This window comes from Myotis yumanensis, unplaced genomic scaffold, assembly GCF_028538775.1.
Source record: "Myotis yumanensis isolate MYYU_CA2020_CCGP unplaced genomic scaffold, mMyoYum1.0.hap1 SCAF_14, whole genome shotgun sequence".
NCBI classification, from domain to species: domain Eukaryota; kingdom Metazoa; phylum Chordata; class Mammalia; order Chiroptera; family Vespertilionidae; genus Myotis; species Myotis yumanensis.
Genome location: NW_027223765.1, coordinates 58,020,401 through 58,035,330, shown reverse-complemented (window position 1 = coordinate 58,035,330; position 14,930 = coordinate 58,020,401). Strand labels below are relative to the sequence as shown.

At 40.6% G+C, this 14,930-nt stretch overlaps 1 protein-coding gene across 1 annotated transcript in view; it reads left to right on the top strand.

Annotated features, from left to right (window-relative positions):
• The window catches only part of SHQ1 (SHQ1, H/ACA ribonucleoprotein assembly factor), a 95,373-nt gene that overhangs the window by 71,991 nt on the left and 8,452 nt on the right, over window positions 1-14,930 (top strand). Inside the window, exons 8-10 of the mRNA XM_070391032.1 lie at window positions 1,134-1,187; window positions 6,534-6,657; window positions 9,252-9,372. Of these exons, the coding sequence (XP_070247133.1) occupies window positions 1,134-1,187; window positions 6,534-6,657; window positions 9,252-9,372 (299 nt within the window). The remainder of the gene's footprint in view (window positions 1-1,133; window positions 1,188-6,533; window positions 6,658-9,251; window positions 9,373-14,930) is intronic.

Here is a 14,930-nt window from a genome sequence, read left to right as displayed (position 1 = left end):
ATCGATCAGCTGCCTCCTGCACATCTCCTACAGGGGATGTGCTCGCAACCCAGGTACATGCCCTTGACCGGAATCGAACCTGGGACCTTTCAGTCCGCAGGCCGATGCTCTATCCACTGAGCCAAACCAATTTCAGCTTTCTTAAAAATTTAAATACACAAATACTCCGTATCATTGTAAAGGGAAATACACACAAGAAAAAAATCATTAAAATGTCCTGTAACCTCAGCCCCAGAAAAAGCCACTGTTAAAAGGTGATGTATCTCTTTCACTCTCTTTCATTGTGCACATGTATGTATGCATGTATGGTATTGGGTCATGATGTATGCATTATATAACCTGCTGTTCTCACTTAACATCATAGTTTTAGGATTAGAATTTTATATGTGCCAAGATGATTTATATTGTCATGATTCTGAAAATTTCAAGAGAGACTCTTGAGATTTGCATTTCACTCCAAAATGAATATAAATGAGTGTATCAAGGGCCTAATATAACTGAAAATGCTTTTTGTTTCCACTCATCTTTTTAAGATACTGCAATTGGAGAAAATGTTTTCTTTGGCAAAAAGTGCTTGTTGCTTGAGGAGATAAGTGAGTGTTTAGTTTTACTCGATAACATTTATTCTTGTATTTGCATATTTGAAATTATGAAGTCTTGAAACTTCAAAACCTTCTTTAGAATATACTTACTCTCACAAGCATTCTCTGAAAAGGCCAAATTCTTGAGCAGCTTTTTTGTGTGCCACAGACACATTAATATTATTTTTGAGACCATTGATAGAATGTTTGGGAAGTAAGTAACTTAGTTGAGAAGGACAGAAATTGAGCAATGCATCACTTTACTTTAATTTTACTTTCATAGCTGTGCTCATTTGCTCTTGTGCCCTGGGACTCTTATTAGTGGAAAAGCTTTACTTAATAAAATCCAAATAGACAGAAACTTGCCTTTGATAGCATCTGCATTTAGTAAAGCAAGTATTTTATTTTATTTTTTGCAATCATAGACACTTCTTAGCTTTTATATTTATGTCAACACTACTCACATGCTATTTGAATAAATGGATATATTTGTTTTATTTTTATATGACTATCTCTCACGTGACTGTATTCTTTTCTTTAAAACAAATAAAGGTTGAATCTGCGTGGAATATCAGAAAACTGAGTCCAACACTGTGCTGGTTTGAGGTATGACTTTTAATTGCAATTTTTTAGATTTTTTTGTCCAGAAATGTATTTTTTCATTGTCATTAGTTCATTTTGGGTAATTTAAGCAATTCCTTGACTTTTTAAAAATGGAAGGTTTATTGTACAAGTTTATTTTTTTTTTTTAATAAAATTCTAATCCATTTGTTACTCTTATTCTAATTATAGTATACTAATGAAGAATACTATTAGTATAGTATTCTAATTATAGTATACTAATACCCAGGTGGGGTATTTTGGAAATCAGGAGAGGGAGAACGCATTTTGGAGAAAGAATGGGTATGTGGTCTGTTGGGGAAGACTGTGGGGTAGAGTTGAGGCATGTTTATGAGTTGGCATATATTGGGGCTCAGAGGTCAAAGATGGTAATCACACCTAGTGGTCCTAACCAATGGCTCCCACTGACCACCAGGAGCTGTGGAGGCATTGTACATGCATTCCCTCACTGACTCCTTCCCATAGTCTGTGAGAAGTATTATTAACATTTTACAGACCAGGAAACTTAGCACATATAGCTTAAATAACTTCTCTTAGTCCTATAATTAGTATAGTTAGATCTGATAAATCTTTTAATATAGTGATACTTGTTTTTACATATATTTTCTAGAAAATAGTTTTGTAGGTCTTACCAAAAATATCAATGGGTGATATCTTTAAATTTACCTGATTTGGACAAAATGTTATACATCAAAATAGTAATTAAGAGTAGAAGCTTTAAAAAGTGTCAATTTAAATTTCCCTCAGTTAAAAGCCTACATACTAGGTGTACCGGTTAATAATGCGGATTTTTTTCAATAGATGGAGTTACACATACGTTGATATATATGTGATTTGATATGTATGCTATTTTGTTGTATTGACAAGAAGCTTCAAAACTTCATATGTCAAATTTGTTGAAGGTGTTAACATCATAATAGATATTTTTACATTTAAAAATGTCGAATTTCGTGCCCAAAAAAGAGCATTTGCGAGAAGTTTTAATTCATTACTTTATTTTGAAGAAAAGTGCTGCTGAATACTTCAGGAAGCTTATGGTGAACATGCTCCATCTCAAGATACTTGTGAATGCTAGTTTAAATGCTTTAAAAGTGATGATTTCTATGTGAAAGACAAGAATGTTCAGGTCAACCAAGAAAGTTTGAAGACCAACAATTACAAGCATTATTGGATGAAGATGCATGTCAAACTCAAAAACAACTTGTAGAAAGATTAAACATTTCTCAGCAAATAATTTCTGATCGTTTACAAGCAATGGGAAAGATTTTAAAGGAAGGAAAGTGGGTGCCACATCAACTGAACAAAAGACAAATGGAAAACCGAAAAGTCATCGGTAAAATGTTGCTTCAGCGGCACGAAAGAAAGTCTTTTTTGCATCGAATTGTGACTGGCGATGAAAAGTGGATTTATTTTGAGAATCCCAAATGCACAAAATCATGGGTTGATCCAGGTCAAACATCAACATGGATTGCAAGGCCAAATCGCTTCGGAAAAGACAGTGCTTTGTGTTTGGTGGGATCAGGAAGGTGTGGTGTATTATGAGCTTCTAAAACCAGGTGAAACCATTAATACTGATCGCTGTCGACAACAAATAATCAGTTTGAACCACGCTTTGATCCTGAAACTACCAGAATGTGCTAGCAGACACAGCAAAGTAATTTTGCTTCATGATGACGCACCATCACACACTTCAAAATCAGTTAAAGACACATTAAAACAACGGTTCTCAACCTGTGGGTCGAGACCCCTTTGGGGGTCTAACGACCCTTTCACAGGGGTCGCCTAAGACCATTGGAAAACACATATATAATTACATATTGTTTTTGTGATTAATCACTATGCTTTAATTATGTTCAATTTGTAACAATGAACATACATCCTGCATATCAGATATTTACATTACGATTCATAACAGTAGCAAAATTATAGTTACAAAGTAGCAACGAAAATAATTTTATGGCTGGGGGTCACTGCAACATGAGGAACTATATTAAAGGGTCGCGGCATTAGGAAGGTTGAGAACCACTGCATTAAAAGATCTTGCCTGGGAAGTATTAACCCACCTGCTGTATTCACCAGACCTTGCTCCTTCAGATTACCACTTGTTCTGATCGATGGCACACGCACTTTCTGAGCAGCACTTCAAAACACATGAAGAAGTGGAAAATTGGGTCTCTGAATGGTTTGCCTCAAAACAAGAAAAGTTCTATTGGGACGGTATCCACAAATTACCTGAAAGATGGGGGAAATGTGTAGCTAGTGATGGACATTACTTTGAATAAAGCACTTTCGATGTTTCTCTTGAAATTATCGTGTTTTCTTTGATTACAAAATCCGCATTATTAACTGATACACCTAGTATAGTACATTTTAAGTTGTAAAATCAAAGTTGTTTCATGGCATCATTTGATTGAAGTAAAAGGTATGTTGTAAACAGGAACTGAAACACTTAACTTTATCTGGTCCATGGACCAACAGCTTGGCCAGCATCTGTGGCTGGGAGATTGTTAGCAGCACATAACATCAGTCCAGATACACTGAGTCAGAATCTGTAGCTAGATCTCCAGGGTTTTATGTGTAGACTAGAGGCCCGGTGCACGAATTCGTGTACCAGTGGGGTCCCTCGGCCTGGCCTTCGGGATCGGGCTGAAACTGGCTCTCTGACATCCCCCAAGGGGTCCCAGGTTGTGAGAGGGTGCCGGCCAGGCCGAGGGACCCCACCAGTGCACAATCGGGGCCTGAGAGGGACATGGGAGGTTGGCCAGCTGGGGAGGGACTGCAGGAGGGCTCCAGAGCATGTCTGGCCCACCTTGCTCAGTCCCGATTGGCCAGACCCCAGCAGCAAGCTAACCTACACGTTGGAGCGTCTTTTCCCTGGTGGTCAGTGCACTTCATAGTGAGTGGTTGAGCAGCCTTAGTATCATTAGTATATTACACTTTGGTTGGTTGAACAGCCGCCTGGTCAACCAGACACTTAGCATATTAGGCTTTTATTATATAGGATTAAAGATGGAGAAGTGCTGTTTGCTAGACTTCATTTAGGTTCTACGTATTGCCACCATCAGCATATAATGGAGAAACTGGTTTTTGTAGTAATTGCATTCATTATGGAGTTGGTGGTCAATTTTATAGTTCAGTTATTAAAATCTACATGAATAACATCACCTATTTATGATTTTATTTTGAAATTTTTAGATTTTGAGAAAACTTAGAATTGCCAGACATGGTAATAACTGTCAGACTTTTATAAGTATTTCATTTTTTTTTTGCTAGAATTTTTTAAAAGTTCATAGCTCTTTTGATTTATTTTTATTTTTTTAAAAAATATATTTTATTGATTTTTTACAAAGAGGAAGGGAGAGGGATAGAGAGTTAGAAACATCAATGAGAGAGCAACATCGATCAGCTGCCTCCTGCACACCCCCTATTGGAGATGTGCCCACAACCAAGGTACATGCCCTTGACCGGAATCGAACCTGGGACCCTTCAGTCCACAGGCCGACGCTCTATCCACTGAGCCAAACTGGTCAGGGCCATAGCTCTTTTTAGATATAAACTATTCTTTGTCAGATACTCAATATTCTTAATCAGCTCTCCCATTACTGCTCCCTTAGTGTTAATTTTATATTTTAAGTTTTATATATGGGTAACATTTTTTTATCAAAACTCAATTTAAGCCCGGCCAGTGTAGTTCAGTGGTTGAGCATCATCCTATGAATAAGGAGGTCGTGGTTCGATTCCCACTCAGGGCACATGTCCAAGTTGCGGCCTCAATCCCTGGTAGGGGCATGTAGGAGGCCGATCAGTGATTTTCTCTCATCATTGATGTTTCTATCTCTCCCTCTTCCTTCCTCTCTGAAATCAATCAAAACAAAACAAAACAAAAAACAAAAAAACACCTCAATTTGAAAACAGTTTGGTAGAAAATTACCTTTGTCTAGTGATTTCAGTAAGTTTTGAATTGCTAATGGTTATCAGTTTAATACTATTTACAATAAAACACTCTTCCAGGAATTATTTTCTCTTTGATGATTAAAAATAAATTACTGAAGTAAATACCATGTATTATTCATGCCCAAAGTAAAAAAGAGAGAGACTGAACACACACCACTAAAAAGTTCTACACCTTTCATCTATACTCTGTGGAATGGTCCTAAAAGACGAAAGCATAAAATATAGATTATTGAGAAAGGTCTTTTGTGTGCATGTGTGTTTGGTTAGACCCATGTGTTTTAGATTCACATTTGTAATTCTTAAGAGACTTTTAAAAGCTTTCCTACTACATATGTGATTTTTAAAGAGCGGGTGTGATAAAATATGGAAATTACAAAGACTAATAAGATTAAATAATTTATTGTAAGGTGTAAAACTCATTTTATGGTTTTATATTTCTCTTTACTTGGCTTCATTATAATCCAAACTTAAAAAAAATTTTTCTTAATCCTCACCTGAGGATATTTTTCCTTTTTTTTAAAGGGAGAGTGGAAGAGAGAGGTAAAGACAGAGAGAAATATTGATGTGAGAGAAACACATAGATTGGTTGCCTCCTGCACGAGCCCCGACCAGAGCCCAGGCTGGGGAGGAGCCTGTAACCGAGGTACATATTCTAAAACAAGCTAAGTGACAAATTTAAATCACTTTGTATTCTTGTTTTTCATGAGTACCTATAATTTCTAGGTACTATGCTAGGACTGTGGGTATAATAGTAAATAATAAGGGTCCCAGATTCGATGCCCTTGACCAACACCGAATCCGGGACCCTTTGGTCCACAGGCCGACGCTCTCCAGGGGTCCTCAAACTTTTTAAACAGGGGGCCAGTTCACTGTCCCTCAGACTGTTGGAGGGTCGGACTATAGTTTAAAAAAAAAACTAGTCAGCTGCTAAGCAACAGGCAGTGGCAGCAAAAACACCCGGCAGGCCGGATAAATGTTTTTGGCGGGCTGCATGTGGCCCGCAGGCCGTAGTTTGAGGACCCCTGCTCTATCCACTGAGCCAAAACAGCTAGGGCCAAACTTTTAATTTTTTTTTTAATATGTATTTTGATTTTTTATAGAGAGGAAGGGAGAGGGATAGAGAGTTAGAAACATTGATGGGAGAGAAACATTCATCAGCTGCCTCCTGCACACCTCCTACCAGGGATGTGCCCACAGCCAAGGTACATGCCCTTGACCGGAATCGAACCTGGGACCTTTCAGTCCACAGGCCAACGCTCTATCCACTGAGCCAAAACGGCTAGAGCCAAACTTTTAATTTTTAATGGACAATATTTCATGATATACTTTTGTTTGTATAATATGGAAATGCTTACTTATTTAATTGATACTTCATAGACTTGGACTAATGTTCATGAAGTCCTGGTGTCTTTTGGAAGAAGAGTTTTGTGCTACCCACTTTACCGCCATTTCAAGCTGGTGACGAAAGCCTGCAGAGACACTATAAAGATATTGCAACTAGGTGAGATATTATTGTGCTTACAGAATTGAGAATGAAAAATTGCAAGTTTTTAGTCAAGGAAGTAATGTTCTTTTTTTCTATATGTAAATAATGAAATGATTCATCCAACCACTTTTCCTCCCAGGTGTATGTAAAGTAATAGTCCCTCTATACAGATGTATAATCACACAAATCAGGTGTTTCTGAAAGGAGTGGGAAGGTAAATAAAGAAGTACACACCATATTCCAACCCACTTTGTATTTAGTAGATTTCATCATTCAGTGTTTCTTGGGTGCTTATAATTCCTAGGACTGTGGGTATAATCGTAAATAAGATAAATTTCCTGTTCCTATGAAGTTTTCAGTTTTACCTGGATGATAAATAACACACAATTTCAGAATAGAGTGAAATGCACTTTTGCGGGAGTACAGTGATCCACTAGGAAGAGGCAAGGGGACCTGGGCTTGGAAAGGCTTTCCAAAGAAAAGCACAGCTACTCAAAGGACTTTTTTTTGTTGTTAATTTTTTTTTTCTATTGATCTTAGAGTAAGGGAGAGAGGGAAGGAGGAACAAACAGAGAGAGAGAGAGAGAGAGAGAGAGAGAGACATGTATTGATTGCCTCCTGCACAACCAATAGTATTAACAAGTATTAACAAGTATGAAAATAGTATTAACAAGACTTAAAAGGAAAGCACAGTTTTTGAAGAGTATGTAACTTTCCTTTTCAAAACTGTGTCATAATTTTTGTAAATTTTCTAAAACACCTGATCAAAATATTGCTTGTCAGTTGTTCAAAAATGCATTTTAAAGAAAATGTTCAAGTATGAATTTAAATGTCTAGCATTTTTTATCAGTATTTTAAGGCTTAGTTGTATAATCAAGTATGTCTGTCTTTTTGTTGAACAAATAAATGTTCATTGTGGAGAATTTTGAAAATAGGGGAAGTGCAAAGAAGAGTAAAGTACTGTAATTCCTCATATGAAATAATGTCAGGCACACATCACATTTGTTCAGTGACTGTAGAGACAAACATATACTTGTTCAATGACTGTAGAGACACACACACACACACACACACATATATATAGACATATATATATAAACTTACATATATAAAACTTCTTTCACATATGTATTTATCTTTTTTTAAACAAAATAGGGATAAAACTATGTAAATACAATGTAACTTCTCTTTAAATTAAAAATACAGAATACTTTTTTATTATTATTCTTTTGTGATAATAAATTTGCCGTAGCCATTGGCAAGGAGGCAACTTTGCTTTTGGCATGTCTGTTAAATGAAGCTATATAATTTCATTAGGTAATGGTTGCTATGGGTTCTCATTTGTGGCCTTAATTCTATAACTTTCTTGATAAAAATCTCTGGAGTAGAGTCTTATTTCTATTGCAGACACCTGTGTTTAGGCCTCTCACCACAGTCCTGTCCGATTGCATTAGTCTCCTCCTTGTCACAGTCTGACTTCTACCAAACTCACCTATTGACTCCCTTATTTCCCTACTGGAGCCATCTGCTCCAGCTAAATAATTTTTTTTTCTGTTATTCCCTGAACCACCCCGTTTTAAGTCCACGTCTGCTCCTTTTTATGTTGTCCTCCGAACTGGCATATTGTACCAGTCATGCATCCCTGGGATAAATCCCACTTGGTCATGATATATGTACTTTTTAATATATTACTGTATTTGATTTGCTAATATTTTGTTGAGGATTTTAGCATCTGTGTTCATCAGGGATATTGGCCTGTAATTCTCTTTTTTTGTAGTGCCTTTGTCTGGTTTTGGAATTTGGGTAATGCTGGCCTCAATTTTGCTTGGAAGTGTCCATTCCTCTTGGAATTTTTGGAATAGTTTGAGAAGGATAGGTGTGTTAGTTCTTTGAATGTTTGGTTAAATTCCCCTGTGAAGCTATTTGGAACAGGGCTTTCGTTTTCTGGGAGTTTTTGATTAGTGCTTCTATTTCATCGGTTGTTAATGGCCTATACAGGTTCATTTAACAATCAGGAGGAAGTAATTAGAGTGAACAAGAGGGTAGTACTTGATAGCTTTTTCCAAGTGGTTTTGTTGCTTTGTTTTTGAAGTAGTGCTATGATGTTTTGTTTTCAGTCTCGCTTTTCTTCAGTTCTTTAAGTTGAAAAAAATGTAAGTTAGTACTAGATAATTACTTGACAAAAAAATATTGACATAAATAAAGAAGTTGAAAACTAAAATATAATTCCCAATGGTGTTTTGAAAGTTTGAATTAGAAGAACATTATCTGATTGAAGTTATGGTGCATGTAAATATTCATTTAGTCTGGGTTGCTTCTTTTTGTTTAATATATCTAGCTGTGTTCATAGTACTTCTTTTGGTAACCACAGTTAATTAGCTATAGCAATAGCGTATAAGGCTTACTCATAATTCTTAAGGAAAAAATAATGGGCTTTGGACCTAATAGTGTGATACAATTTTATGCAACAAAGGAATATGGAAAATATTCTAAAGAACAATTAAAACTCTGAACTGCTGTATATTACCTCCTGGTGTCTGAAATTCTCAGTTTAAAAAAATCAGATATATTTTCTTAAAGATGATTTTATTTTTTTAAATTTCCTTTAGGTAAAAGTGCAGTTTTAAAGTGTCTCCTGGATATTCACAAAATTTTTCAGGAAAGTGACCAAGCTTACATTCTAAACGATCTCTATATCTCGGACTACTGTGTGTGGATTCAGAAAGCCAAGTAAGTTTTGAATTACATATGAATTCTGTATGTTCCCATTTCAGGAATACCTACTTACCCCTGAGGAAGAACATGAAATAACCTGGGAGATAAATTTTAATGAAAGAGAAGAAGCCTCACTTAGCTACCAAACATTTTAAGAAGTAAATGAATCAACCTGGGTAGCTTAGGGAGGAAGTGCAGATGTTGAAAAGCTAATTTTACTTAAAAAAAAAATTGGCACTGCTTAGGAAATAAATGTTAAAACAGGCAGTTATAAATATTTAATGCTATGCCATTGACTGTCCTATATAATAAAAGGCTAATATGCAAATCGACTGAATGGTGGAACGACCGGTTGCTATGACACGCACTGACCACCATGGGGCAGACGCTCAATGCAGGAGCTGTCCCCTGGTGGTCAGTGCGCTCCCACAGGGGGAGCGCTGCTCAACCAGAAGCCAGGCTCACGGCTGGCGAGCGTGGTAGTGGTGGCGGGAGCCTCTCCCGCCTCCGCAGTAGTGCTAAGGATGTCTGACTGCTGGGGAGCAGGCTTAAGCCATCAGTTGGACATCCCCTGAGGGCTTCCGGACTGCAAGAGGGCACAGGCTGGGCTGAGGGACCGCCCCCTAAGTGCACGAATTTCGTGCACCGGGCCTCTAGTACAGTGGTTCTCAACCTGTGGATCGCAACCCCTTTGGTGGTCGAACAACCCTTTCACAGGGGTCACCTAAGACCATCCTGCATATCAGATATTTACATTACGATTCATAACAGTAGCAACATTACAGTTATGAAGTAGCAACAAAAATAATTTTATGGTTGGGTCACAACATGAGGAACTGTATTTAAAGGGCCAGAAGGTTGAGAACCACTGCTCTAGTACAATATGAAATCTCAAGCCTGAGGATTGGAACCTGTTGATACTTTACTTCAGTGCAGTGTGAGTGTGCCTGTGTGCACCTATGTAAACATCTCAGGGCACAAACCTAATCAGTGCTGATTACAAAGCTGTGTCTTCACTGGCTAACCACTGGCTAACAGAATCCATTGTTCAGAGCATTAAAAAATGCAACCCTCAGAGCCGAATCACATGATTCCTGGTAACATATACCTAAGGGTCTGAACACTCACAAGTGGGATGCTTGCACTTTGTATGTAAACTTCAGAAAGGGTTTCCCATTGCCTCACTCAGGACTATATGCAGTTTAACAATGCAGTGAATTTTCATTTGTGAAAGGGTTCTTAGACCTGATTCTTACCACACATGCCCAAGTATCCATTTCACTATTAAGAAACTATTAATTGAGAACTCACAAAGAGAGCTCTTGATCGCAGTGATTCTTCAGTGTAGAAAAGTAATGGCGCAATATCATTTGTTACTTAGAAGAAAAATGATTATGATATTTTTTCTATTATTGTGGTTGGTAAATTAATGCTCTAGTATGGCTTTAATGCCTGTTTCAAGTGAGCCATTATATAGCATTTACTTCTTTTTCTGTTCATGGGGAAGCAATTATATTGCAGAGTGAAATAAAAAATCTTGAAGCTATTACCTGTTGTAAAGAAAATGTTAGGGACTGGGCAAGATAACCCCTAATAATATTCAGCAGGTGGTGTCAGCATTTGTGTTGGAAATGTAGATTTTGCCAGATGGGAAATTGTGTCTCCAGCCCTGAAGTCATGATGGTGTGGCATCACTTCATTCAGTCCTCAGCTGATTGAGCTCATCATGCTGTGTTGCCAATCCCGCTGCTTTCATAACAAAACTAAATTGAAATAGTCTTTTTGTGTGGATTTACATCTTTCTTTTTTTCTTTGAGGGAAAGGATTTTATAAACATGTAATGAACATTGATAAACATTGATAATTGTTCTAGGATCCCATTTCTTTGAGTTGCATTTCTTAATAACAAGGGAAATCACATATCTCATTAAGTAGAAGGGTGCCCTCAGGTTGATATGGGGAGTGTTAGACTTTCTCTTAAACATTTTTTTCTTTGGTTTTAGGTTGCGGAAAATTTTATTAAATTTTCTAATTTCATTCTTAATTTTTCAAGTACAACATAATTGAGCTTTTCAATATCTGTTGCTGTGGACTTTCTTGGCTCTGGATTAATTATATTGCAGTGAATGTCCATGATTTTCATAACTAATTTCTTTCTCACCTTTCACCTTCTGGTTTCTTTCTTTTCCATATAGTTTATCCGTGAAAGCTAGCACCTTATTTTAAAATAATTCTGTATTTTCCTGAGTCTATTTCTCACTTCCTCACTTCATCTCACACAGCCATGAGCATTCTAGTATTCTAGTTGTTTTTGCTTGTTTTTTTGTTTCTTTTAATATGTTCTTATTTATTTCAGAGAGGAGGGGAGAGGGAGAGAGAGATAGAAACATCAATGATAAGAAAGAATAATTGATAGGCTGCCTTCTGCACGCTCCCTACTGGGTATTGAGTTTGCAACCTGGGCATATGCCCTTGACCGGAATCGAACCTAGGACCCTTCAGTTCCCAGGCCAACGCTCTAGCCACTGAGCCAAATCAGCTAGGGCTAGAAGTTTTTTTGTATATCTCAGTGTTCCAAATTGGGTGCATATATGTTTATCAAAGTATTATCCTCTTGTTGGCTTGATCCCTTTAGTATCATGTAGTAACCTTTGTTGTATCTTGTGATGACCTTCATTTTGAAGTCTGTTTTGTTGGATATGAGTATTGCTACCCCAGCATTTTTGTTTGTTTGTTTCCATTTGCATGGAAAATTATTTTCCATTCCTTCATTTTCATCCTCTGTAAGTCTTTTCTTCTGAGGTGGGTCTCTTGTAGAAAGCATATAGTTGGGTCATGTTTTGTATCCATTCAGCTACCCTACATCTTTTGATTGGAGCATTTAATCCATTTACATTTAGGGTTATTATTGATAGGTACTTATTTATTGCCATTTTAATTCTGTGTGCCTATGTTTCTCTTTCTCTCTCTCTCTCTCTCTCTCTCTCTCTCTTCTTCCCCTTACAGAAGCCCCTTAACACTTTTTCCGGTGCTGGCTTGGTGGCGATAAACTCCGTTAGCCTTTTTTGTCTGGGAAGCTCTTTATTTCACCATCTATTTTGAATGACAGCCTTGCTGGTTGTAGTAATCTTGGTTTCAGTACTTGATTTTCTTTACCTTGAATACTTCATAGCCATTCCCTTCTGGCCTGTAGACTTTCTGATGAGAAATCAGTTGACAGCCTATGGGAGCTCCTTTGTAGATAACAAATTTCTTTTTTCTTGCTGCCTTTAAGATTCTCTCTTTGTCCTTAATTTTTGACATTTTAATATGATGTGTCTGGGCGTGGGTCTGTTGGGTTCTTCTTGCTTGGGACTCTCTGTGCCTCCTGGACTTATGTGACTTTTCCCTTCACCAGATTAGGGAAGTTACCTGACATTATTTCTTCATACATGTTCTCTATTTCTTACTCACTTTCCTCTCCTTCTAGCACACATATGATGCAAATATTGTTACGGTTTCATGTTGTCCCACAGCTCCCTTAAGCTGTCCTCCTATTTTTAAATTGTTTTTTTCTTTTTAATTCTCTGGTTGAGTGAATTTTTTCTACCCTGTTTTTTAATTCACTGATCCGATCCTCCTCATCTCCCAATCTTCTGTGTATTCCTTCCACTGTGTTTTTTATAGTTCTTCTAGGGGCCCAATTCACAAATTCATGCACCTTGAAAGGAACCGTGGGCCACGAGGCCGTGGTGGGCACAGGGGCAGGTCTTGGCCCATCCTCTGCGCCCCTGCTCTGCCCCTCCCGCCACAGCCTCCAGTCCCCTGTTGGCCGGCAGCCCCACTCCCTCCGCTACCACTCCCATGCGCTGATAACACCAGCCCCGTTTGCACCTGCTGATGGTGCAGAGCGATTGGAGCCAGCGCTGGCCCTGGGTGTGAGCGAGGGCTTTGGTGCCAGCTGCAGGTTTGAGTGGGGCCACTGCCAGCAGCAGGTGCGAGGGGGGCCAGAGTCGGCAGCAGGTGCAAGTGCATAGCAGGACCGCGGTGCACGGGAGCAAAGAATTTTCAGTAACCACCAGAGGCTCACCCTGATAACAGTGACCAGCTCCCTGCCTTGTTCTGGTGCCCCCACTCACCTGCTCCACCATCCCGCCGTGGCCGATTCCTGCCATGTTCCACGCTCTGCTGCCAATGCCTGCCATGTTCTGCGCACGCCCCCTGTGGTCAGCACACGTCATGGCGACTTGTTGTTTCGCTGTTCAGTCTATTTGCATATTAGGGTTTTATATATATAGATTAGAGGCATGGTGCACAAAAATTTGTGCACTCGGTGGGGGAAAGGGGGGTCCCTCAGCCCGGCCTGTGCCCTCTCACAGTCTGGGACCCCTAGGGAGATAATGACCTGCTGGCTTAGGCCTGCTCCTGGGTGGCAGAGGGCAGGCCCAATCCCTAGGTGCAGCCCCTGGTCGGGCTCAGAGCAGGGCCGATTGGGGAGTTGGGGCGCCACCCCCCTGTCATGCACAGAGCAGGGCGGATTGGGAGGTTGTGATGCCACCCTCAGTCACGCTCAGGGTAGGGCCGATTGGGGGGTTGGGGCACCGCCCCCTATCACACTCAAGGCAGGGTCAGTGGGGAGGTTGCGGCGCCACCCCCTGTGATGCACAGAGCAGGGCCAATCAGGGGGTTGGGGCGCTGCCCCCTGTCACTCACAGAGCAGGGCCCATCAGGGGGGTTGGTGCTCCGTACCCTGTCACACACAGAGCAGGGCCCATCGGGGGGTTGAGGAGCTCCCCCCTGTCACTCACAGAGTAGGGCCGATAGGGGAGTTGGGGCACCGCCCCCTGTCACACACAGAGCAGGGCGGATCAGGGGGTTGGGGCGCTGCACCCTGTCACACTCAGGGCAGGGCCAATGGGGAGGTTATGGCTCTACCCTGTCACACACAGAGCAAGGCCCGTGGAGGGGGGTTGGGGCGCCACCCTCTATCACCCACAGAGCAGGGCCGATCAGGGGGATGGGGTGCCACCGCTGTCACACTAGGGGCAGGGCTGATGGAGAGGTTATGGCTCTACCCTGTCACAGAGCAGGGCCCATGGGGGCAGGGGGGCGGGGTTTGGGGCGCCGCACCCTGTCACACACACAGTAGGGCCGATCAGGGGATTGGGGAGCTCCCCCCTATCAGGCACAGAGCAGGGCCCGTGGCGGGGGTGGGTTGGGGCGCCGCACCCTGTCAAGCACAGAGACCCAAGGCAATCGGGATTGGGGAGCTCCCCCCTATCAGGCACAGAGCAGGGCTGATCAGGGGGTTGGGGCGCCTTTCCCTGTCACGAACAGAGCAGGGCGGATAGGGAGGTTGTGGCCCCGCCCCCTGTCACACACAGAGCCGCAGGGTGATCAGGTGTTTTGGGCGCTGCCCCCTGTCACGCTGATCCCGGTGCCGGGAGCCTCGCTGCTCCACTGATCCCGGTGCTGGGAGGCATATTACCCTTTTATCATATAGAATAGAGGCCTGGTACATGGGTGGGGGCCGGCTCGTTTGCCCTGAAGGGTGTCCTGGATCAGGGTGGGGGTCCCCACTGGGGTGCCTGGCC